The 26,290-nt window shown below is 39.5% G+C and overlaps 1 protein-coding gene across 2 annotated transcripts in view; it reads left to right on the top strand.

Annotated features, from left to right (window-relative positions):
- LOC120525330 (trichohyalin-like) overlaps window positions 1–23,479 on the top strand; it is a 47,820-nt gene extending 24,341 nt beyond the window's left edge. Inside the window, exons 5-10 of one of the 2 annotated variants that reach the window (XM_039747531.1) lie at window positions 4,836–4,961; window positions 7,600–7,734; window positions 8,105–8,242; window positions 10,917–11,077; window positions 16,512–16,668; window positions 21,396–23,479. In XM_039747531.1, the coding sequence (XP_039603465.1) occupies window positions 4,836–4,961; window positions 7,600–7,734; window positions 8,105–8,242; window positions 10,917–11,077; window positions 16,512–16,668; window positions 21,396–21,569 (891 nt within the window). In that variant the 3' untranslated portion in view covers window positions 21,570–23,479. The remainder of the gene's footprint in view (window positions 1–4,835; window positions 4,962–7,599; window positions 7,735–8,104; window positions 8,243–10,916; window positions 11,078–16,511; window positions 16,669–21,395) is intronic. The other variant, XM_039747538.1, reaches the window with a different exon arrangement.
- The last annotated feature ends 2,811 nt before the right edge of the window (window positions 23,480–26,290 follow it).

Here is a 26,290-nt window from a genome sequence, read left to right as displayed (position 1 = left end):
AATAAGTCCTTATTTTGTTTTGGAAAGACAGTGATTAGTGCTTGGCGAAAGGTTTGTGGAAGAGATTGGTTATCTCTGGCTTCTGTAAATGTTGCTAATAGGAGGGGAGCTAGCTGAGCGGAGAATTTCTTGTAAAACTCTGCAGGGTAGCCATCAGGGCCTGCTGCTTTTCCACCTTGGAGTGACTTTATAGCATCCAGTAATTCTGATAATGACAGAGGTTTATCGAGCTCCTCCACACTAATAGCGTCAATTTGTGGTATCTGTAATTTATCCAGAAATGCATTAGATTGTATATTGTCTTCTTTAAACTCAGTAGTATATAGGGATTTATAGTAGTCTCTAAAAGTGCACATTATATTTTTGTGTTCGATGATTTTATCTCCATTCGTGTTAGTAATTACCGAGATTGCGTTGCGCACTTCTTGCTTGTGAATTTGTTGCGCTAAAAGCTTATTAGCTTTCTCTCCATGTTCATAATAATGATGTCTGGATTTGTAAATTAGTTGTTCGGTTTCTTTAGTTGTCAAGAGGTTTAATTCTGAATGTAGAGCCTGCCTCCTCTTATGTAGAGTCTCGCTTGGTAGTCTGGCATGTTCTTCATCTATTTTAGTAATTTCGCTTTTTATCTCTGCTACTTTCTTGCTTCGGATTTATTTCTGTGGGAAAGATATGAGATAATCTGTCCTCTTAAGAAGGCCTTAAGAGTTTCCCAGAGTGTTCCTGCAGAGATCTCAGGGGATGTATTTGTCTCTAGAAAGAATTCAATTTGTTTGGATATAAATTCAGTACAATTCTCGTCAGCTAATAGAAGCGGATTGAGACGCCATCTGCGGGGTGAGTGTATGGGGCTTAGTAATTTCAGCTCCAAGATCATCGGAGCATGGTCTGAAATAACAATAGCATCGTATTTACAAGATTTAATCTTAGGCAAGAAGTTATTATCTATAAAGAAGTAATCAATCCTTGAGTAGCAATGATGTACTGGTGAGTAGAAAGAATATGTTCTTGAATTTGGGTTTAAAACCTCCAGGGATCTGATAAGTTGTGATCAGTTATAAACTTTGTAATTATCTTTGCGGTGTTAGTTGCGTTCCCCTGTGGAGGAAGTCTTATCTAAAAGTGGATTTAGAACACAATTAAAGTCCCCAGCCATTATAAGTTTATGAGTGTTCAGATTGGGAATGGATGCAAATAAATTTTGTATAAATTCCTTATCATCAACATTAGGTGCATAAACATTTATCAAAATCATTTTACAGTTAGATAAGTCTCCCATGACCATCACATATCTCCCTTCAGGATCCAATACTACATCTGATGCTACAAATGGTACTGTTCTATGTATGAGAATTCCCACCCCTCTAGTTTTCTTTGTAAAACTAGAATGGAACATTTGGCCAGTCCAGTCTTTTGCAGCGGAACTGATCCTTACTTAGTAAGTGGGTTTCCTGTAAAAATACTATTTTAGCATTTAGACCTGTTAGGTGAGAAAGTACTTTCTTTCTCTTTAATTCGTGATTCAGGCCTTTAACATTCCAGCTTACGAAGTTAACTGTCCCATCATGGAGACACTGATTCTGAGTTTTTGGTGTCATATTATAGTCTTAACTGGAAGTGAAATAGTTTAGGTCTTAATTTCCTATTCCCCCAAGAGTTGTTGCCATGCAGCTTATTATTACGTTGATAGTTATAATTATAAAGATTGAGATGATAGATTAGATATAGATCAAGCCTGCTCTCTTTCTCTTCCCCTTAACCCCCACCCTCCCTTTTTGCCTCCCCAGGTGAGGCTAAAACCCACTTCATGCAGTCCCAGTCCTCTGACATACCCAGAGACAGAGCACGTCCAAAGCACATCAAGCCCCCATGCAGTGGCGCTTTAAGGTTAAAAGATAGAGATATCTGTTACCAATATAGTCTTTAAAAGAGGAAAAAAAAAAAAAAAAGAAAAGAATTTTGCACTTAATATATATATATATATATACATATACATATATATATATATATATATACATACATACATACATATAATCTTCATCAATTTTAGTGCATTAAGATGATATCCCCAGATAATAAACCCAGGTGATGGTGTTAAAGATGTGTCCAAAACAAGCATAACAAGTCTTAATGCAGTAATAGCAATAACAGCAAACCAAGGGTATGATATTGAACAGTCTCATTTAGGGTACACATGAAATAATTAGAAAAGAAAAAAAAAAGAGGAGGAAAACGTAATTAAGCACAATAAAACACAAACATTTAGCCCTAGTAATACTAAGTAATGATAAGTAATAAGTAAGTAATAATAATATAAGAATATGAGAATATATGCTGATAAAAACCCGTATTTTAAAACAAATAGATCAGACAGTAGATTATTAATCCTAGCTTTATCATTTACCGCCATGACTCACAATTATGTATCAGAATAGTCCGGGATCAGCTTTCTTAACTCATTTTCTGCCTCCTCCTTGCTAGCGAAAACATAGAAATGCCCTGCCATTCCACTTTCAGTTTTGCGGATACAGGAGGCCGTATTTGACATTGGCTTGCCGTAGCGCTGTTTAATATTATAGAAGGCGGCGTTTGATAGCTGTTGCTGGAGAGAAGTCAGGGAAGACGAATTGGCAATCTTCATATATAATATCTTCCTTTTTTTCCTGAGGAGTTCCATCACCTCTAACTTAAATGATAATCGTTCAAAGCGGACTATAAAAGATCTTGGTCGGGGTCTGACGGTGTTTGATCAGCGTCTGTAAGCGCTGCTATCTCAGATTCTGCTTTAAAGTCGCCCCCGATTATTTTAGAAAAAAGTTCAGTTGCGAATTTCACCGGGTTTAAACTTTCTCGATTCTCCGGCAAGCCTTCAATTCTGACATTATACCTTCTATTCCCATCTTCTAAAGCAGCCAGTCTGTCTCCAAGTTTTTCTCCGAGTTTTTACATTCGAACTGACATTTACTGCTCTTTCCTCGGCACTGGCAGCTAGATGTTCGGCTATTTCGATCCGATTCGTGAATGTCTCACTAAGATGCTCCAATCGATCAGCAAGCGTGCTCAGTTTAGCCGAGTTTTTCTCAATGCGCTCTTCAATTTTACCCAGCACCTGTCGAAGTTCAAGCTGTACCTCTTGACGAAGCCTTTCATTTGCCTGTTGGATTTCCTGTCGCAGACATTCATTGGCCTGTTTCATCTCCTGTTTCAGTCTCTCATGTGCCTTTGCCGTTGCTTTCTCATTAGCCTTCTCGCTTTTCTTTATATCTTGCCTGAGGTCAGCGAGCAACACTTTCAGTTCAGATAGCTCAAATGTGCCTTCTTGTACCGTAGATGAAGCAGCAGACTCTGCTGAAGCCGGTGTCCCCACTGCTCCAGTCCCGCGTGATTGCGTAACTGAAGCCGCGGACCTCCCGGCCTTTTCCAGTTTCAGGTAATCCTCTCCAATCGGCGAGCTATCCACATCTGCACTCACGATCGCACCTTCGCTCCCCTTTTCGCTCTCAGCAGGCGACGATGTAGCGGACCGTGGTCCCGAGGAGTCTGTACTTTCGCCCATCTGATCCAGGTCTGTCTCTGAGAGGCCGTATCTCGAACTAGGGCTTGCTGATCGCAGCTTGGATGTAGCTTTAGTCTTCGATTCTTTCGGACCCCCTTCTTGTTGGCCATGTTTATATGTGTTTACATATACTGTAGCGGTCCCTCTCGGGTTGAATAAATACAGGATATCTCAGAATAATAAGCAAATAATATGAAAAATAGCACCACTGCTAGCGGAGCTCCACTTCAGACGTCCATCTCTCGCATCGGACGAGACCAAAAGATTCTATTGTATTGTAACAGGGCCTTTGTAATCCTGGTTTTAATGGGTGTCACTCGTGTGTATGTGTGTGGTTGCTGTGATGCTATGTGGTTGGTAGACATGTCATATGATGGCCATGTTACAAAAGGTGGCCACATCGTTAAAGAAATGTCCAAAGTTTGACTAAAGTGAAGTATTTCATATAATGTCTGGAGATGTTTCCTGATGTTAAAGGTCCATCAATATACTCCTCTTCAGATTAACTTAATTAATTCCAGGATCATTTGGGCTAGAGTCTAAGTCTGTCCCAAGGAATCAGAAGTGAACCCTGGAATGGGTGCCAGTACATTAAAGGGCATAATCACAACTGCACAGGGCAATATAGAGTTACCAAATAAACAGGATAATCTGCATACAGATCCACTAAGAAAGTAACCAGACTAGGATTTGAACTACACTGTTGTGTCTGCCCCTGCTAAAGATTATGTATACAGTAAAATGTCAAGTGGCCGACACACTATTAGATTAAAACATATTAAGCATATTGCTCTTTGTACATTTGTGCTGTTCACAAAGTTCAGTCCTGTTTTAAATGGCAAATGTTTCCATGTTGACCAGCAAGATGACATTAATTACCTCAGTTGATAAATCTTAGTTACAAAGGACATTGTAAAAGGTTTGTGTTTGTATATATGATAATTGTGCGACTTTGTTCCAGTACTTCTAATTTCATGCAGAGTTATGAACTCTGAAAAGTTTTTTTCTTCTTTCGGCTGCTCCCGTTAGGGGTTGCCACAGTGAATCATCCAAAATTGTTGTCCGCATATTTACCAGTTACAAATTAAAAATTAAAAAATAATGAAAATAATCAAATGTTTGTGAGAATACACAATGACAGATCACTATCACACTTAAATATTAAAGGGTTTTCTGGCTTTGTCACACTGGAAGTCTCATCCTTGGGATCTTCAGTATTGACTGATTTCAGTGACTCCTTCATTTAATTATATATTTCTGCATTCTCGTATGTTCACAGGGTGAAATTCTGAACTTTAAAAGCTGCCTGGAGAGCATGAAGGTAGCAGTAGAGAGGCAAAGGCTGGTGGTGAACAAGTTGAAACACATTGAGAGGGATCTCTGCATGGCTAAGGAGGAGGCAAAGGTATTTCTTTGGCTCAAAACGAAAACGCCTTATTACAACATGTAACACCAGCTAACATACAACAACATTTGGAGTGACATGGTCAAGTTTGTTTGGTTGCCTTTCCCACAGGTGCTGTCCGGCTGTACTGTTTCTTAATTTCCACCAGTGTCCTTATGTTTGATTCACTATTTAATCAAAATATTTGCTGAATGAAGTTTATCAAAGCCTTTGAGAATTATCAAGACTTAGATTAGGTCCTCGCACAGTCTTCTGTGTTCAAACAAGACATCCATCAGTCAAAAAGTGCCCTTTTGTCTGGTGATGCATGTGTTGCTCTTTTCTGGTCAGGAACTGTAATGTAATTTTTATAGTGTGATTAGAAGTCCACACAGCCCACCAAATTCTGTTTCACTAATTCAGTTTAGAGTCTGAGTAAAACATATATTGATTTCTATTCAACAGTTTCTTTCTGACATTTTAATTTCTTTTACACATTGCTTACAGGATTTAAAGAATTTACCCTTCTATTTTCAAATATACATCACCTAATTTAAGCTTGAAGAGGATGTGGCTTATCATAGAAGCATTGGGTTAAGAGACTATACAACAGTACATATTGTCCTGGAAATGTTTTTGCTGCATTCTCAGGATTTACACTCCCAGCTTCATTGATCAGTCATCTCAGTTATACAATATATAACTGATGATTTTCCATAATATACCTCACAATTTTGGAAGTTCAAACAGGATACAAAATACCCCATTGTAACCAGGAAATCCTGTTACTGCTCTGTGTTGGCTAAACACTGAAATCTTTCTTTGGTACTAGAGAAAATCCAATAAACCAGCTAAGGAGAATGCTATTACTTAGGACAGTGTTTTCAACCTTGTTTTCAACCTTTTCGCTGGAGTGGAACCCTGCATGAATGGTTACCTTGCTCACGGAACCCTGTGCAATTATCCACCTGTATGTCCTATATCATGGGACTTTTTCGGTGGAACCCTTGGCTAGCAAGTGTTCCGTGGAATCCCGGTTAAAAAACACTGACTTTGGATATGCAGTAGACAAACTGCATTATATATGGATGCATACTCCGAAAAAAAAGCCGCAGCATCTTGATTTGTGTAAGCATCAAGCAGACTATACACTTTTCTGTGACATACACACACTGAAATGTTGTATGTTTGCAAAACAAATCCAGTTATAAATACAAGATAGGAGAAACTGTCCTAAAGGAAGCAACCCATGAGAACAATTTAGGGGTTTATGTTGACACATTTTCATCAGCTAAATAATGAAAAAGGTAAATAAAATATACAGTAAATATAAATATAAATTGAGGGGCATTATGCTCAGACTATATAATGCACCTGTGAGGCTGCATCTGGAGTACTGTGTGAAGTTCTTGCCGCCAGGCTAAAAAATAGACATAGTAACACTTGAAGCTGTGGAGAGGAGAGCAACCAAATGCATCCCAGTACTTACAGAACATACCCTGACAAAGTCAGACCAGATGAGACTGTATGGGGACTTAATCCAGGTCTTCAAAATTCTTAAAGCCATTAATAAAGTAGATCCAGTAGAATTCAACTCAACTCTAAGACTTGAGGACACGAGCAGAAATTAAGGGCAAGTAAATTTAAGACTTAAGCCAGGAAGCCATTCTTTACTCAAAGTGTAGTGGGAATCTGGAACAAACTACCAAGACAAAACCTTGACAACCTTTAGAATTATACTGGGACAGTATAGTTATCAGCTAAACAAAGAGCCTGATGGACTGAATTGTCTCGTCTCGTATGTCAAAATTCGTGTATGTTCTCCTGTATGTAAAAGACAGCCATAAATAGCTTCACTGTAATCCTTTGCTCCTGCTGAATGTCGACTCCCTTAAACTGCACACTTCCTCCCACACACCCCTTGTTGATTGCTGGGTCTGGAAGTCCTCTTGGTAGCTCTGCGGTAGGTTCATTGGCTTGTCCTCATATAGACAGAGCGCCCTCAAATTAATAACCCAATTGCTGCTTTATGAGAATATCTGCTTCATCTAGTCTCAATTGCTTAACATTTTAACTTTTCTGCAAACATCCTTATCAAGAGTTTATGTCACATGTCCATTTTGTATATCCACTTGATTGGACAAAGGTGTTCTTTTCACCTCCAAAACTTAATACTTTTCTGCGATGCTGATTGGATAATGAAAAGTGCAGTACGTCTAATACGTCAATACGTCTAAGATGCAGAATTTTCCAGCATAAGTCACGGTTAGCAGACACTCCAGCTGTATGAATCAATTACCTAGTACTGTTTCTGACTTTGTCAGTAATGTATAAATATGAATTCTTTTTTCAAAGAACCACCCAATTTCTGACAAATTGTTACACATAATTTTAAATAATTAAAACACATTTCTTCGATAAAGCATAAGTATTCTTTCAAGTAAGTTTATAGTTGTTATTTTTTTCCTGATAAAAATAGGTGGGGTGGAGCCCAAGCACCCATGGTGGACAAAGATGCCACTGCCCAGTATACAGAAGGGGTAGAGTGAGGTCATAATTGTTTCAAACTCACACAGTGCGGCTTTGTCTTAAACCATCTACTGATCCAGTCATTCACACTGAAGGATAACTAAATTATTGCATCTCTCTCTTTTGAAAGGCTGCCCTGCAGACTCAAAAAGACCTGACAAATACGACGCATCACCTGAGAGAGCTACACAGGGACAACTATGACATGGAAGAAGAGGAAGAGAGAGAGAAAGACAGAGAGAGGCTGGAGTCCCCAATGTTGCTGGTGAGCTAATACGAAATGCTGAACCAAAGGGGAAATTGACTTAACAAATATGAAGGGACTTTGGAGGGCATTAGTAGAAAGCGAGAAGCTTATCTATATATAGTGAAGAACTAAAACTTTCAAAAATAAAGAGACATATGGGTGAATGTTAAAAAGATAATCTTACCAGTTTAAACTAGAGTGCTCTGGTACTGCATGCTTTGTTATGATATGTTTGTTTTATTATGACTCTGGTCATTTCCCTAACACATTTTTTCATTTTACTGCTTTTACTCATATTTTTACTGAAATATAAAAAGAAAAAAGTAACAAGTTTTTGTTCATACTAACTTTCATGTAACATAGTGACACATAATTTTCATCCTTCTAGACGCAGCATGATCCTGAAGTCCTTGAAGGGGAGACTCTGTGTGAAGCTCCTGCAGAGACTGCAATAGAAACAACAGCTACTGACTGCAATGAAATTTTCCAAAAGTTCGAAGATCCCTCACTTGACCCTGAACCAGAGGTAAGATACAAAGCAGCACTGTGGAGATGGCTGCTCCAATGCCTTCCATTTTCTGTTGTTCCTAAAAACAGCTCTGAGTTGCCTTTCCGAGAGAGTCATTCACCTTCAGTGAATCAACTTTTAAGGCTAGCCCTTTGCATAAACCAGTGACTGTATGGATAGTGGTGATGGGGAATGTGTGCCTTATAAAGTTTTTATATATCTAATAAAGGGGCGATCTATAAGACAGAGAAAACATAAAGAGTCTACAAAGAAAGTGAATTATTACAGATTATTAAACTACTGTACTTTGGTGAATTGATCAAAGATGCCACCACTTTCATTTCAACCTGGATCCCTGTACATAAGAAGTGTGTTTTAAGGAGACATGCCTTCCTTGTTTCAGCAGAGAGTAGAGTACAATTATTCAGTATGAAGTGAACAATAGTGTAGGAGCAGTATGCTTTATGATTATGAGAGAAATTGGAAACCATGTAAAATGTACATGCTTACATAAAGCAAAAGGACCTCTGAGAGTAAAGGAAAGCACTCGAAAAGGAGGTGAATCTTTCAGAGTCAGCAAATACAGAGTTAAAGTGTTTAACTCTATGAGAAGCTAAGGTGGTTATGAACTGTTAATTTATAATACATTTTTCAACAAGAGCACAAGGATACATGAGGATGTTATACGTTGGAAAGTTCTGAAACACACAATGTGCCAAAAACACTCAAAAATGTCTACTAGATGGAGAAACTGACAAAACCTGTGTAGTGACACGGGCAAAAAACACAGGATCTTTATAAAACACGAAGGTTTATTTTCCAAAAATGCCCAGAGACACAAAAGAGAGCTCAGTAATGCACAAAAGGCAAAAGGAGCTGCCTGTGACACTTAAGCAATCCAAAGCAAACCATGGTGTTAATACGGTAGTCCAATGGTGAAATCAGATAACAGAGCAAAAAGGCTGAAATCCTAGAAATAACAGAAGCACAGCAAAATCAGAAAGAAACACTCACCAACTCCCAAAAAAACTGAAATGAACTCCAAGGAACTGTGGGATTATCTCAGCCTTTTTAGTGCTGAGGGCAATCCATTGTGGTGATGGGCAGGTGGCCCAATCTTTTGGGGAATCATAAAACACAAATGTAACAGAGGCATACATATATAGACAAAATCAAAAACAAGGAATAATGCAAATAATAAACAGATATAACATTAACAAAACAAAAGGATCAAAAATGAATAAAGACATTTAACAAGGATTTGAATCCTAGCCAGGAGGGAAATTCTGTCTGAAACATTAAACAAAGGCTAATTAATAGTTTCACAGAAAGATTAGAAAAGAATGTGGGTTCCGCATTATATGTAATATAGTTTATCCTTCTTCCTCTCTATTCTTCACTTAACATTCTAAAGATCAAAGTCATTCTTTTCAAAGTTTGGTTCTCTTATTACTTACCCTTTACCCCCTAAATTCTTTGGGTGCCCCTGTTTCCTCCCACTGTTCAAAAAACATGCAGGTTCTGTGAATTGGTGATGCTAAATTGGCCCTTGTGTGTGACTGGTTTGTTTGTTGTGATTGCCCTGTGATGGACTGGTACCCTGTCCAGGGTTTGTTCCTGCCTGGCACCCTGTGCTAGCTGGGATATGCTTTAGTCATCCCCAGTCCTGGTGCCTCATGCATAACGCCATGCGTAGAATTCACACTAAAACATGGCATACTAACAAAAGTGGAAATTTGTATATACACAAAAAAATTCAGATGTACAAAACCATGCGTAAGCCTACTGCCATGCATTTCAGCTCCATCAATCCCAGTCAACGTGAAAAGTAACGCATATGCATGTGCTTGCCATCCCACCCTGATACTCCCATAATTTTGCATATTTTAATAAGCAAATCAATATAAATATCACCTTCCGTTCAGTGTTTGGTTGGCAAAAGCATGTCTGAACTGCAAGGTCCCTACAGGAAAGGCTCTGAAACATTTGCCAAATGGGAATAGTTCAAACAGACTGTGAGCATGGCTGTGTCCCAATAATTCTTTGTGCTCCCAACACAACCCGCTATAGAACTTTCCAATCAGCCGCTGTACAGCTGTGATACCATACTCAGATACAATGGGTTAAAATACTCTGAGTGGTGCACAGAGAGTAACAACGCTAAAGCAGTTATGCTATTTGGAATAGTTTGGCCATTCTGTGGACCATTATACTGTTACAGGTTGATTACAATTACAATTACATTTATAAACGATATGCAGTTAATTTCAATGTATTTGATAAAGCTGCATCAGGGATGTGAATCTAAAAAAGAATGGGAAACCACATAGCAACAGTAGCACTGCTTTGACGCTGGGTGTCACCAGTTTGCAAAACCAAGCAGAAAACGTGCATATGCAATGGATTCTGCTGCCTTGAGAATGTGTGTGACTTTATGCCAAGTTTAGTTTTATACATTGTGATGTGAGTGTGGAAATGGGTGTATGCAACAATTTTGTGCATACGCATCGTTTGTACATGAGGCCCCTGGTCTGGATTAAGCAGGTTAGAAAATGACATGACAAAGAAAGACCTTTGAAACAATTAAATCACAATATGACATAATTTTGGAACTGGTAAGAAATGATAGGATAAACAGAGTAGAGTGTTCTACTTAAAGTATCAAGGTCTTGTTTTATTTGTGTTCTCTCAGAATGTCGTACAGCTCTTTATTTCTCAGAGTGATACCCTCCAGCAGCTGGAGCATCTTGCATCCAAAAACAACACATTCCTAGAATGTCTGAAGGAAGAACAAAGGAGAATCAAAGAGGAACTTAACCTGATCAGATACACTGAAAACAGCAGACTGACTCGGTATGTCCTCCCTGCTTCTACCACAGTGTGCATCTTATTCTTGGCAATCTAATTACAGCTTTTGTGTCTCCATTATATATTGAAAGGTCTGTATTTTGATCATATCAACGATTTGATCACAGGCATGCTTAGATCAATGGACTGTGTTGTTTTGTTCAAAAAGGCAAATGCATTTTGAAGAGTTTAAATAGCCTTAATTTACTTTTTTGAGTGAATAGGTTGACAATATATATATTACTTAGTACTCATGGAGTAGAAAAAAATTATGCTTCCTCATTACGTCATTTCCAGTCATCACTGTTACGCGGTTTTAAATTTCTTAAACTGGGTGGTGTCATCCAATGCTTTCTGGGAGGATTTGACATAGGGATTGTGATTGGAATGTTCTGTCACATAGTAGTTTGGGAGTAAGGAGAATTTGTGAGTTATTTCTGAGAGTCCAGAGGCTGAAGAGGAAGTAAATAGAATAATTTAGAGTTAAATATAGCCTGTAAAACAGGCCGTAAACACCTACAACAACAGTACTGTAATTCTAAACTGGAGGAACACTTGCAAATTGTTTAATTCTAATGAAAAAGCATAAGTCATGTAAGTGGAGAACAAGTTAACCCACCAAGGATGGGAAGCCAGGCTATTGCATGATGTACTGTATATAAACACAGTGATCTCATGAGAAATGTGTATTGAAGATCACTAAAACTATGGAAGAATTTAGTATTATCAGTCATGCTTAGCAGGTAATCTTTGGTCGAGAAGAAGAAACTACAGTCCTGGGTCAAGTGAACATGAATACAGACAGAACCCATAAATTTCATATAAAAACAACTACTCCATAGACATTTAAGAAAAAAAAAAATTAAAGCATAGCTTGGCAATTGTAGTGTTAACATAGTGTTAAATGTTGCTGCCTCATAGCTCTAAGAGACTTTGTTCATAAGTCTTATGACCTGTATATTCCCATCTGAACCTGCATTTTTGGGATATATCTTTTTTTTGCTCCATTTTTTGAATTTCTGGCTTTCTTTTTCACATGATTATTTTTTTGATATGATTACATCATCATGCTAGAATTTTGTGTTGTTGTTTTTTATTGCTTGCCTCCATTATTTGTCAATCCTTGTGGCCAGTCATGTGCTCCCATAAAAAATGTTCATTACTCATGTTCTGCCACTAGTGGCACAAGGCAGTAGTGATGGGAAGTTCGGATCATTTTACCGACTCAGACCTTTAAGTCTCATTCAGCAAAATGAACGAATCATTTTTCGAGTCATTTCGTTCAATTCTGTTTCCGGCTCAGACTGCATACCTGGTTAAGCTTATGGGGCTGTCACGTGATGAACGAACGACTCGAACCCGAAGATTCGAGAGATGAACTAATCAATTCTGTTTCCGGCTCAGACTGAGTTGGTTAAGCTTATAGGGCTGTCACATGATGAACGAACGACTCGAAAAACCCGAAGACTCGAAACAGGTGAATCAATTCCAATACAGAAACTACAGGAAGTTGCGCAAATGGAAATGCGTGTGCGCGACTGAACGAATCACTTTCCACGAGACGACTCGTTCTTCCCGAGTCACATTAAAGATTCGTTCAAAATGAATGAATCGTTCAAGAATGACCCATCACTACAAGGCAGGCCATTAAGATGATCACTGATGGATCACAAGATGAAAACATAAGTCAGGAACAGGCAGGGTCAAAAGCAGGAGATTGTATTTTCCAAATAGCCAAAACCCAAAACAGAAATTGTAAGTCAATAGAAAATACAAGGCTTTTGCCAAAATAAACAGTTACGGAGCAAAAAAAAAGAAGAAAAACAAAACAACATTTTAGACAATGTAAAGCATTAGGTTCATAAACTGTCACACCGATAACATCATGTAGCATGACTCCTGGATCAGCCCCTAACAACTGATCATTGCATGATAGCAATGGTGACACACAATGGCAGCACCACGAAAAAACAAAATGGTGTCAAAACATAACCATGAATTAAATTAATAAAGTTTCAGCCAAAAGATACAGAAAAAACAATAATAAATTTAAGTTCCTGCACATTAAAACCGCCAGTGACAGTGTAAACCCCTACATCTTTTTCAGCTGTTTCTGGAGGGCAACTTGTATTTTGACTAATTTTAATAAAAGCACTTTGCACTTTTTACATCAAGGCTTAGCCCATTTATAAAGGGTTTCCAGGTATTTCTAAATTCTTTTGTGAGCCTACTCAGTGTTTACATTTTTCAGTTTTAGTGTCATTGTGTATTTTGCTAATTTACTAACAATATCTGAACCAATGTCATTAGTATAAATTGGAAAGAGAAATCCACTGAGGACTTGTAGGGAATTCTTCTCTTGTCTATAATGTTGCCTCTTGCCAGTTGAACAGCCTGAAATCAAGTTTTGTACAGTAAGTTATCTCTAATACTAGTTTTAAAATCAATATATTATTGTAAAACAATATCAAAGATTTTTTTTAAATTTAAGTAAATTTCCTTTTTTTTAACACCTAACCATGAAGATGGTGCAGCACTGATCAACAACACAATCATACAAGCATACATAAATCTGTAAAACTGTTAATCAATTCAGGGTTGCAGTTAGCTGGAAGATATCCTGGTGGAATCAACCCTGGTTGAGATGCTTGTAGACTGCTCGACACATACACAAGCCTCAGTCTAGGACCAATTTAGAGACACCAATTAACAAAACCTAACTTAACATTTACCCATACAAAAACAGGGAGAACATGCAAATACCACAAAGACACAGGTTTAAAATCCAGGACTCCTGATCCAGGAAGGAGCAGTGCTAAAGTGATCCATGCAGGTGGCTCAGTGGTAGTGCTGCTGCTTTGTAGTCAGAAAATTGTGGGTTTACTTCCAGGGTCCTCCTTGTGTGGACAGTGTTTTGAGTATTGAGAAAAGCTCTATATAAATGTAAAGAATTGTTATTATAAACACTGCATCCAACCATACCAAAATGAACACATCACTACTAAAACATATAATAGATCTGATGTGCTTCATATTCTTTTTCCCGTCCTTGACTTCGGTTTATAATTTAGTGATATTCTCATTCTCTGGTGTTTTGACATTTTATTCTTGTGGTCACCTCTATTATTCAAGAAGTCTGTTTATTGTTCATTGCAAACATTGCAGAATATATCTTCCATGAGCAGATTATTAGGAGCACCTGTGCACCTGCTTATCAATGCAGTTCTCTGATCAGCCAATCACGTGGTAGCAGCACAATGCATAAAATCATTCAGCTACAGGTCAGGAGCTTCAGTTAATATTCATATCAAACACCAGAATAGGGAAAAATAAGATATGAGTGATTTTGACTGTGGCATGATTGTTGGTGCCAGATGCTCCGGTTTGAATATTTCTGTAACTGCTGATCCCCTGGGATTTGTATGCACAACAGTCTCTAAGAGTTTACTCAGGATGGTGTAAAAAACAAAAACACCCAGTGAGCAGGAGTTCTGAGGACAGATGATGATGAGAGAGTTCAGAGGATAATGGCTAGACTGGTTCGAAATGACAGAAAGATTACGGTAACTCAGATTATCACTCTGTGCATTAGTGATAAGCAGAAAAGCATTTTGTAGTTCACAACAGACAGAACCTTGAGTTGGATGGACTATAACACCAGAAGACCATGTCGGGTTCCACTTCTGTTGAAGGAAAAATGTAGTCGAATCTGATGAATCTCGATTTCTGCTGAGGCATACAAGTGGTATTGTCAGAATTTGGCACCCATGCATGTAACCTGCCTGTCAACAGTCCAGGCTGCTGGTGTAATGGTGTGGGGAATGTTTTCTTGGCATACTTTGGGCCCGTTAATACTAATCAATTATTGCTTGAACATATTTGGCCACAATTTACCCTTCTGTTGGCTACTTACAGCATGATAATGCTCCATGTCACACAGTAAACATCGTCTCAAACTGGTTTCATGAACATGACAGTGGGTTCAGTGTTCTTCAGTGGCCTTACCCAGTCGTTGAATCTGAATCCAATAGAAGACCTTTGGACCTTTTAGAAATTTGCAACATGAATGTGCAGCAGATAAATCTGCATAAACTGTGTGCTGCAGTCATGTCATCATGAACCATAATCTCAAGACAATGTTTCCAACATTGTATGGAATCCATGCAACAGGATTTTAAGCTGTTTTGAAAGCAAAAGGAGGCCTTACCCAGTATTAGAATAGTGGTACTAATTGTGTGTGTGTATTATGACTTAGTGGCTAGGGTATTGGTCTGTAAATCTCAAGATGTTTAATCAATCTCCACCACTTATTTAATATATGACCCTGAGCGAGTTATTTATCCTACCAAGGTTCCAAATGTAAAAATAGGAAAATAATTCTACTCAATATTTATGATTTTACCTTCAGTATCTCTTAAATAAATAAATGTAAACTAAGCAGAACTGTAACAGGTGACTAATGTGCAGTAAAAAATAAGATGAGTTGAGGTATGGTGCTGGTACTCTTAACCTCTAAATATTTGGGTATTTCTGACTATTTTACATATGGGATTCAAACAACAGCTCTAATTTTGAATCCCAGTTTTTACTGCTCTAACTCAGAGGTCCTCAATCCCAGTCCTGGAGAGCCGCAGTGGCTGCAGGTTTTTGTTCTGACCTGGTTGCTTAATTAGAAAGCAATTCTTGCCAATAAAGCACTAACAAGCTATGAAATTAAATTAACTCTGCTATGTCAGGTCATTCTCATATCCTAGATTTTCTTTCCCTTTCTATCATGCAAATGATTTGAAGGCTAAAATGGACGAGTAATTCTCAGTCCTTCACTTTTTTCTCTTCATTTTTCTTCCAAGTATTTAATTAAACCCAATAGTGCAGATAAATGCACACAGGTGTAAATGTAAATAAGCTAAATGGAGAAATGCTGCTCTCTCTCTTGTCATTTGCATGTTATTGATAATAAGGAGCAATTAAAATAGCTGTTTAAGACAAAATTAAGCAATAAGGGCTCAAAATCACTAAAGTGAAGCAGAAGTGTTACTTTAGCAATAAGTGCTTTTTATTAAGCAACTGGGTTGGAGCAAAAACCTGCAGCCACTGCGGCTCTCCAGGACCGCGATTGAGGACCCCTGGTCTAACTGAATAACAGAAACAGGAATGGGTCGACACATCCTGTGTTTCTATGTTATCTTTGGGTGCACCAGTATAAAGACTCATCGGTGCCTTTATGCATAAACTACCTGATTACTGAGCTATGGAAAGAATTTATTCATTTAACTGAACCCCTTAGTATTCTAAAAGCTTTAAATCCACTGCTGTGTTGACTGATATTTCTTTGGAAGAGCAACAACAACTGCATGACCTACTAAAATCCCATTTTTTTCATTTTCTGCTCAGTCTTGTGTGGAAACTGATATATTTTTTTCCCATATCTGAATGACAGCGAGCACCAGGACCTGGAGGAGCTTATAGTTCAACTGCGAGCCATAGAGAAGCGTAGAGATGATGCCGGCAAGCGAGCAAATGAACTGTCCAGCATTCACGACAAAGTGAGGACCGTCTTAGAGAACCTTGACAGCAAACTACAAGTAATCAGCACAGTAAGTCTTACCAAGTGATTTAGCAGAGGCTTTGTTGGGTGACATTTTAAAAAAAGAGACCTAGCAGTTTTACCAATATAAAAATGAGACAAAAGGAGACCGTTCAGTATATTGACCATGTTTGGCTAGCAGTATCTCATTTAGATGGTTATTACAAACTGTTGACAGGAAAATTTTATTTGTGTAAAGAAGTCTTTCATGTTACCATTCTGAATGTATTTTCCTTTTTAAGTTCATTGGTGTAATTAACTCTACTGAATACTATTAATGCCTGCATGGTGTACTTTTCTCTTATGAGCACTGAGAAGCTTCAGTTCTCTTAACACATCTTCCCTTTTTGTCCATTGGATACACTTGGTTGCTCTTCATTGCACAGCCTTGTATGCTGCAATGTCTTTTTAGGACTGTGCTTAAAAGAGTTGCTCACGTAGTTACTCCAGAGACAGTCTCACTTCTTCTTCTTCTTTCGGCTGCTCCCGTTAGGGGTCACCACAGTGGATCATCTGCTTCCATATCTTCCTGTCCTCTGCATCTTGTTCTGTTACACCCATCACCTGCATGTCCTCTCTCACCACATCCATAAACCTTCGCTTAGGCCTTCCTCTTTTCCTCTTCCCTGGCAGCTCTATCCTTAGCATCCTTCTCCCAATATACCCAGCATCTCTCCTCTGCACATGTCCAAACCAACACTATCTCGCCTCTCTGACTTTGTCTCCCAACCGTCCAACTTGAGCTGACCCTCTAATGTCCTCATTTCTAATCCAATCCATCCTCGTCACACCCAGTGCAAATCTTAGCATCTTCAACTCTGCTATCTCCAGCTCTGTCTCCTGCTTTCTGGTCAGTACCACTGTCTCTGACCCATATAACATAGCTGGTCTCACTACCATCCTGTAGACATTCCCTTTCACTCTTGCTGATACCCGTCTGTCACAAATCACTCCTGACACTCATTACACCCATTCCATCCTGCCTGCACTCTCTTTTTCTCCTCTCTTCCACAATCCCCATTACTCTGTACTGTTGATCCCAAGTATTTAAACTCATCCACCTTCACCAATTCTACTCCCTGCATCCTCACCATTCCACAGACCTCCCTCTCATTTACACACATGTATTCTGTAATGTTCCTACTGACCTTCATTCCTCTCCTCTCTAGAGCATATCTCCACCTCTGCAGGGTCTCCTCAACCTGCTCCGTACTATTACTACAGATCACAATGTCATCAGCAAACATCATAGTCCACTGGGACTCCTGTCTAATCTTGTCTGTCAACCTGTCCATCAACATTGCTAATAAGAAAGGGCTCTGAGCCGATCTTTCATATAATCCCACCTCCATGTTGAATGCATCCGTCACTCCTACCGCAGACCTCACCACTATCACACTTCCTTCGTACATATCCTGTACAACTCTTACGTACTTCTCTGCCACTCCTGACTTCCTCATACAATACCACAGCTCCTCTCGAGGCACCCTGTCATATGCTTTCTCCAGGTCCACAAAGATGCAATGCCACTCCTTCTGGCCTTCTCTAAACTTCTCCATCAACATCCTCAGAGTAAACATTGCATCTGTGGTGCTCTTTCTTGGCATGAAACCATACTGCTGCTCACTAATCATCACCTCACTTCTTAACCTAGCTTCCACTACTCTTTCCCATAACTTCATTCTGTGGCTCATCAATTTTATTCCCCTGTAGTTACTGCAGTCCTGCACATCCCCCTTATTCTTAAATATCGGCACCAGTACACTTCTTCTCCACTCCTCAGGCATTTACTTACTTTCCAAGATTCCATTAAACAATCTGGTTAAAAATTCTACTGCCATCTCTCCTAAACACCTCCATACTTCCATAGGTGTGTAATCTGGACCAACAGCCTTTCCATTTTTCATCCTCTTCATAGTTGTCCTTACTTCCTCCTTGCTAATCCTTCCTGATTTACTATCTCCACATCATCCAACCTTCTCTCTCTCTCTCTCTCTCTCTCTCATTCTCTTCATTCATCAGTCTCTCAAAGTACTCTTTCCAACTGCTCAACACACTCTCCTCAATCTCCTCCTCACTTTTCCATCTTTATCCATCAGCTTGGCCCCTCTGTCTAGCCAATTGGTACAGGTCCTTTTCTCCCTCCTTAGTGTCCAACCTCTGATACAACTCATCATACTCCTTTTCTTTAGCCTTCACCACCTCTCTCTTCACCTTGTGCCTTATCTCCTTATACTCTTGTTTACTTTCTGCATTTCTCTGACTATCCCACTTCTTCATTGCCATCCTCTTCCTCTGTATACTCTCCTGTATTTCCCCATTCCACCACCAGATTTCCTTTTCCTCCTTCCTCTTTCCAGATTTCACGCCAAGCACCCTTCTTCCTTTCACCCTTACTATATCTGCTGCAGTTTTCTGGCTGTCTGGTAACTCTTCACTGCCACCCAGTGGCTGTCTCACCTCCTCCCTAAACTCAACCTTGCAGTCTTCCTTTTTCAACTTCCACCATTTGATCCTTGGCTCTGCCCTTACTCTCTTCCTTTTCTTGATCTCCAATGTCATCTTACAGATCACCATCCTACGCTGCTTAACTACACTTTCCCCTGCCACCACTTTGTAGTCTTCAATCTCCTTCAGATCAACTCTTATGCATAGGATATAATCTACTTGTGTGCATCTTCCTCCACTCTTGTACGTAATCCTGTGTTCCTCCCTCTTCTTAAAATACATATTCACCACAGCCATGTTCATCCTTTTGGCAAAATCCACTATCCTCTGACCTTCTTCATTCCTCTCCTTGACACCATACCTACCCATCACCTCCTCGTCTCCACTGTTCCCTTCACCAGCATGCCCATTGAAATCCACTCCAATCACCACTTTCTGTCCCTTGGGCACACTGTTCATCATTTCATCCAACTCACTCCAGAAATCTTCTTTCTCATCCATTGCACACCCAACTTGCAGGGCATATGCACTAACAACATTCATCATCACACCTCCAATTTCCAGCTTCATAATCATTACTCTGCCTGACACTCTTTTCACCACCAAAACACTCTTGACATACTGTTCCTTCAGAATAACTCCTACCCCATTTCTCCTCCAATACACACCATGATAGAACAATTTGAATCCACCTCCGATCCACCTGGAATTACTCCCCTTTCATTTAGTCTCTTGCACGCACAATATATTTCCCTTCCTTCTTGCCATCATATCTGCTAACTTTCTCCCCTTACCAGTCATACTGCCAATATTCAAAGTTCCTACACTCAGTTCCACTCTCTTTACTTTCCTCCTCTCTTCCTGCTTCCGGACACGTCTTCCCCCCCCTCTTCTTCTCCTTCTTCTTCGTCAGCCAACAGTATCCCAATTTCCACCAGCACCCTGTTGGCTAACAGTACTGGTGGCGGCGATTGTTAGCCCGGAGCTCGACCGATCCGGTATGGAAATTTGTATTTTTGTCTGCATATTGATTTGGCAAAATTTTACACTGGATGACTATTGCCAAGAGATTTTTTCAAGTCCCAGTCCCCCTCATCCTCTTCCCGTTAACGGCCTATGCCCACATTCCTCTCACCTCTCATTCGTGTGAATGGTTTTGTCAGACACAGTTCCTGCGTTGTCATGTCTTAGAAATTTTTACATTTTCCTCACTTTAAATTCCAAATAAAAGAAGACTTATTATGTCCAAATCTTATTGAAGAATTTCATCCGAACGGTTATCAACAGAAAAAATGAGTACACAGGCAATCCTAGCATGGAGAAACAATGAAGTCAAACGAATTTATGCAAAAACTGTCCATCAGTTACACAGCAAATTGGTTAAATGCATATCAAAAGACTATGCTGAAACAGTTGGTGATGATTGTGCGAAAGATGAAAACATCAACTTACAATATCCCGTAGAATATCTACAACTGTTAACATTGTCCGGTCTTCTACCAGCCAAATTACTGTTGAAAGAAAGATATATCATAATGTTATTGTGTGTAAACTTTTAACAGGCGACTAGAAGGGTAATGTAGTACATCTTTGTGGATAACATTAGACACCAAAGGAGATCTTGATATGTCATTCAATATCAATATTGATGAAAAGTTAATTCCAAATATTGTTTTTACTGAAGTTTTATAGTAAAAATGTAAGTTTAAAAAGTATTTGGGTGTTAATCAAACAGAATGAAATTGTATAACGCAACAAATTCATCTAACGCAACATGAAACAGAATTTTCTTTCAATTTATTATGTTTTACTGTTTTATACTATGGTTAATTACTCGCTGTAATGTAAAATAGTTTTATTATGTATATGTAACAATTCACATGAAAATAACAATGTTTAAATTGTACATCCCCTTCCTCATATGCGGGCGACAGAGCCGCTGTGATGGCCTGATACCACGTCTAGAGCAGTTCCCTGCCTTCCTATACAAGTAAATGCTGTTGTTGTTGTTCCCCCTAGTGTTGAAAGGAAAGAATTCAGCCCCAGCAAGATCAACAATTGAATTATGTGGGTCTGAGAATGTTGTGTCATTAGTTCATTTTTTTGTGTTAATTTCATTTCTTTTTTATTTCAAGGACCAATTTTTAATTTTGTTACTTTTTTGCACTTTTTAAAAAAATTTAGGCACTCTTTGCTTTTATTTTTACACTTTGCCTTTCAGGACCACAGAACTTTTACTTGTACATCAAAATATACCTTTCTTCATTGCTTGTCTTTTATTCTCCCCAGAAAGTGAAGCGAGTTAAGAAGATGACCAAGATGCCACCACTGCAAGCAGATGAAGCAAAAACTGTTGAAGGGAAAGGACTGAACAAAGCTAAAGTTCAAGCACCAAATGTACCAAGACCACTAAAAAAGAAAAAGAAAAAAAGGTTAAAGACAGAGCTACACCAGCGCATGTGATTTGGCATCAATATAATTATTTGTCAAACCCTGAATTCTGATTGATATATATATATCATGTTTTGTTTAACAGAGTAACTGAACAGGTCAAGGAAGGCAGGCAGCGAAAGGCACCCCCTACTTCTAATGTTAATTTATTATTATATTAAAATAGGAATTATAGTTCTAAAAACATTATTTCCCACTGACTAATTAAAGGTTACTCATGTTATGTGAATTAATATACTGTAGCCAGAGATTGAGAGTACATACTTTACAAGTAATTACTGAATTTAGTGTTACTTGCTCTTTTTCACGTGCAATTACTCTAAGTCCGATGTAGATGCTGGTGATCAGGGTCTTCCAGCTGTCTCTTCTCCTTGCCATTCTGACTCCTGTTGTTCCCAAACCATCTCATAGCATTTCCACTTATCCTGTTTAACTGCCTTATTCTTCCTCTCTTCTCAATGATATTAACCAGCAATGCAAAACTATCAATGCCTTCACCTCTAATGATGTTCCCCACATATTTTAAATGTCTATACTTTATCTCACGTTGTGTCTTTTCACCTGTGCTCTTTTTTAATACTCCTTCATTTGTTACTTTATCTATGCAGGAATTTATTAGTACTCTTCTAAAAAAAACTCATTTCACAGCTTTCTAATCTACATTCCATTGCTTTGATCATAGTCCAGGTTTCACAACCGTACACTTTTGTCATTGCAATCTTGCTCTTGATTTCCTGATCACTTATTCCATCTTGTGTTAACATGCCACCCAGATAACAAAAGTGATCCACTTACTTGACATTTTTAGATTTTACTTTTAACTTGCATTTTGCCTCTACTGTGTCTTTTTTTACAATAGACCTTTTTTTTGAGGAGAGTGAATATACACTGTAAATTAAACACAGAGACAATGTCAAAGGTTTGGGGGATCTCCCCGTATACTGTAGGTGTTAGATGAATCAAATACGTATTTACAGACTAGAGTCAAAAACAGAACTGAGTATAACAAAGAGAAGGTGGCATATATGGTTGACTGAAGGAAATGACGTCATGAGTCTGAGGCATTCTGGAACCAGAAGTGACATCAGAAGCTGGTTGATCGGAACTGGACATGATGTTATCTTGGAGCCAGTAGTAATGGTTAGGCTGACGGTTCTTGTGTTGTTCTGTAGAGAGATAGGAGAAGGAGTTAAGAGGACAGCGCCAACCTCTGGTCTGGTGGGCAAACACACTTATTTGAGCACTTAAACTGTTTCCTAATCGTACATGTGTGACAACACACAAGAATTGATTATGGAAGTAACCACTCTCATATGAAATACAGCATTCTCCTTGATTTGATTTATTACTCTAGAATAGAAGTTTTAAGACAGCTATTGTAAACTGACACGATACAGTGCATGACAGTACAGGTTAGAAGAGCTGAGCTAAGAAATTGGCAAAGTGTGAATACTTTCCTCTTGGAGGACTAATAAATATTGTTCATGCACTCAGACATGTCATCGTCAATATAACCTTGGGTCACTGGTGGTGTGTAAAATACCCAGTATGTACATTTTATTACATTTGTTTTGCCTTTCACTTTGTACCTTTTTGAGATGTATGTAGTGAAGCTGGGATTTTTTTTAAAACTAAAAATCATTACTGTCTTCCCCAATGCCATTTTGGATTGCTCTCGGACACTGCTGTTTTGCGTCAGCTGTTGCCTAGGCAACTGGCTTGTATTTTTGACTGTTTCATCTCCTGATCCTTTAATTAAAATCTTTTTCAGTCTCATGTTAAGATAGAATGCAGTAGTAATGAGAAAGTCCTGTTTGTACTGCCAGTGCACAGTGGCAGCAGATTTTAAATAGATACAGTCAGGTCTATAAATATTTGGACAGACAGCTTTTTTCTAATTTTGGTTCTGTACATTACCACAATGAATTTTAAATGAAACAACTCAGATGCAGTTGAAGTGCAGACTTTCAGCTTTAATTCAGTGGGTTGAACAAAAAGATTGCATAAAAATGTGAGGCAACTAAAGTATTTTTTTAGCACAATCCCTTCATTTCAGGGGCTCAAAAGTAATTGGACAAATTAAATAACTGGAAATAAAATGTTCATTTCTAATACTTGGTTGAAAACCCTTTTCTGGAAATGACAGCCTGAAGTCTTGAACTCATGGACATCACCAGATGCTGGGTTTCCTCCTTTTTAATGCTCTGCCAGGCCTTTACTGCAGCGGCTTTCAGTTGCTGTTTGTTTGTGGGCTTTTCTGTCTGAAGTTTAGTCTTCAACAAGTGAAATGCCTGCTCAGTTGGGTTAAGATCAGGTGACTGACTTGGCCATTCAATAATTTTACACTTTGCTTTAATAAACTCCTGTGTTGCTTTTTCTGTATGTTTTGGGTCATTGTCCATCTGTATCATGAAACGCCGCCCAATCAATTTGACTGCATTTAGCTGGATTTGAGCAGACAGTATGTCTCTAAACACCTCAGAATTCATTTGGCTGCTTCTGTTCTGAGTTGTCTCTCTCCAAATATTTATGGACCTAACTGTAGACAGACAGACAGACAGACAGACAGACAGACAGACAGACAGACAGACAGACAGACAGACAGACAGATAGATAGATAGATAGATAGATAGATAGATAGATAGATAGATAGATAGATAGATAGATAGATAACTTTATTAATCCCCAAGGGGAAATTCACATATTCCAGCAGCAGCATACTGTATTGGTAAAAACTATATTAATTAAAGAGTGATAAAAACGCAATGCAAGTTAAAAAATGCAATGTGGAGAGTGCGAGGCAGGTGTAACAGTCTATAATCTTGTATAATGTTAACGTTTACCCTCCCGGGTGGAATTGAAAAGTCGCATTGTGTGGGAGAGGAACGATCTCCTCAGTCTGTCAGTGGAGCAGGACGGTGACAGCAGTCTGTCGATGAAGCTGCTCCTCTGTCTGGAGATGATCCTGTTCAGTGGATCCAGTGGATTCTCCATGATTGACAAGAGCCTGCTCAGCGCCAGTCGCTCTGCCATGGGTGTCAAACTGTCCAGCTCCGTGTCTACAATAGAGCCTGCCTTCCTCACCAGTTTGTCCAGGTGTGAGGCGACCCTCTTCTTTATGATGCCTCCCCAGCACACCACCGCATAGAAGAGGGCACTTGCCACAACCATCTGATAGAACATCTGCAGCATCTTATTGCAGATGTTGAAGGACGTCAGTCTTCTAAGGAAGTATAGTCGGCTCTGTCCTCTCTTGCACAGAGCATTAGTATTGGCAGTCCAGTCCAATTTATCATCCAGCTGCACTCCCAGGTATTTATAGGTCTGCACCCTATGCACACAGTCACCTCTGATGATCACAGGGTCCATGAGAGGCCTGGTCCTCCTAAAATCCACCACCAGCTCCTTGGTTTTGCTGGTGTTCAGTTGTAAGTGGTTTGAGTCGCACCATTTAACAAAGTCCTTGATTAGGTTCCTATACTCCTCATCCTGCCCACTCCTAATGCAGCCCATGATAGCAGTGTCATTAGTGAACATTTGCACGTGGCAGCACTCTGAGTTGTATTGGAAGTCCGATGTATATAGGCTCAACAGGACCAGAGAAAGCACAGTCCCCTGCGGTGCTCCTGTGTTGCTGACCACAATGTCAGACCTGCAGTTCCCGAGAAACACATACTGAGGTCTATCTGTAAGATAGTCCACGATCCATGCCACCAGGTATGAATCTACTCCCATCTCTGTCAGCTTGTCCCTAAGGAGCAGAGGTTGGATGGTATTGAAGGCGCTAGAGAAGTCCAGAAACATAATTCTTACAGCACCACTGCCTCTGTCCAAGTGGGAGAGGGATCGGTGTAGCATATAGATAATGGCATCCTCTGCTCCCACCTTCTCCTGGTATGTGAACTGAAGAGGGTCTAGGGTGTGGCGGACCTGTGGCCTCAGGTGGTGAAGCAGTAGCCGCTCCATGGTCTTCATCACATGTGACGTCAGAGCGACAGGCCGGAAGTCATTCAGCTCACCAGGACATGATACCTTTGGGACTGGGGGGATGCAAGATGTTTTCCAAAGCCTTGGGACACTCCCATGTTCCAGGCTCAGGTTGAAGATGCACTGTAGAGGACTCCCCAGCTCCAATGCACAGGCCTTCAGCAGTTGTGGTGATGCTCCATTTGGACCCACTGTTTGGCTGGCACGAAGTCTCCTTAGCTCTCTGCTCACCTGGGCTGCTGTAATTGTGGGTGGGGGGAAACTCTCTCTTATGTTGGTTTCAGCAGAAGGATGGGTGGAGGTTGCGGTACTCAGAGGTGAGGGTGGGTTAGGGTGGTCAAACCTATTAAAGAAGTTGTTCATCAGGTTTGCTCTCTCTATGTCTCTCTCGATGGTGGCACTCCGCTTCGAGCTGCAGCCAGTGATGATCTTCATCCCATCCCACACTTTCTTCATGCTGTTATTCTGCAACTTCTGCTCCAGCTTTCTGCTGTACTGCTCCTTTGCCACCCTGAGCTGGACTCGGAGTTCCTTCTGCATGCGCTTGAGCTCATGCTGATCACCGCTTTTAAAAGCCCTTTTCTTCTGGTTCAAAAGGCCCTTGATGTCACTTGTAATCCATGGCTTGTTGTTAGCATAGCAGCGTACTGTTCTTACTGGAACTACAATGTCCATAGAGAAGTTGATGTAATCAGTTGTGCAGTCAACAACCTCCTCAATGTTCTCACTATATGATCCCTGCAGGA

Source organism: Polypterus senegalus, chromosome 1, assembly GCF_016835505.1.
Source record: "Polypterus senegalus isolate Bchr_013 chromosome 1, ASM1683550v1, whole genome shotgun sequence".
In the NCBI taxonomy this organism is placed as follows: Eukaryota; Metazoa; Chordata; class Cladistia; order Polypteriformes; family Polypteridae; genus Polypterus; species Polypterus senegalus.
The sequence above is the reverse complement of the archived record's forward strand: the minus strand, read 5'-3'. Positions and strand labels throughout refer to the sequence as shown.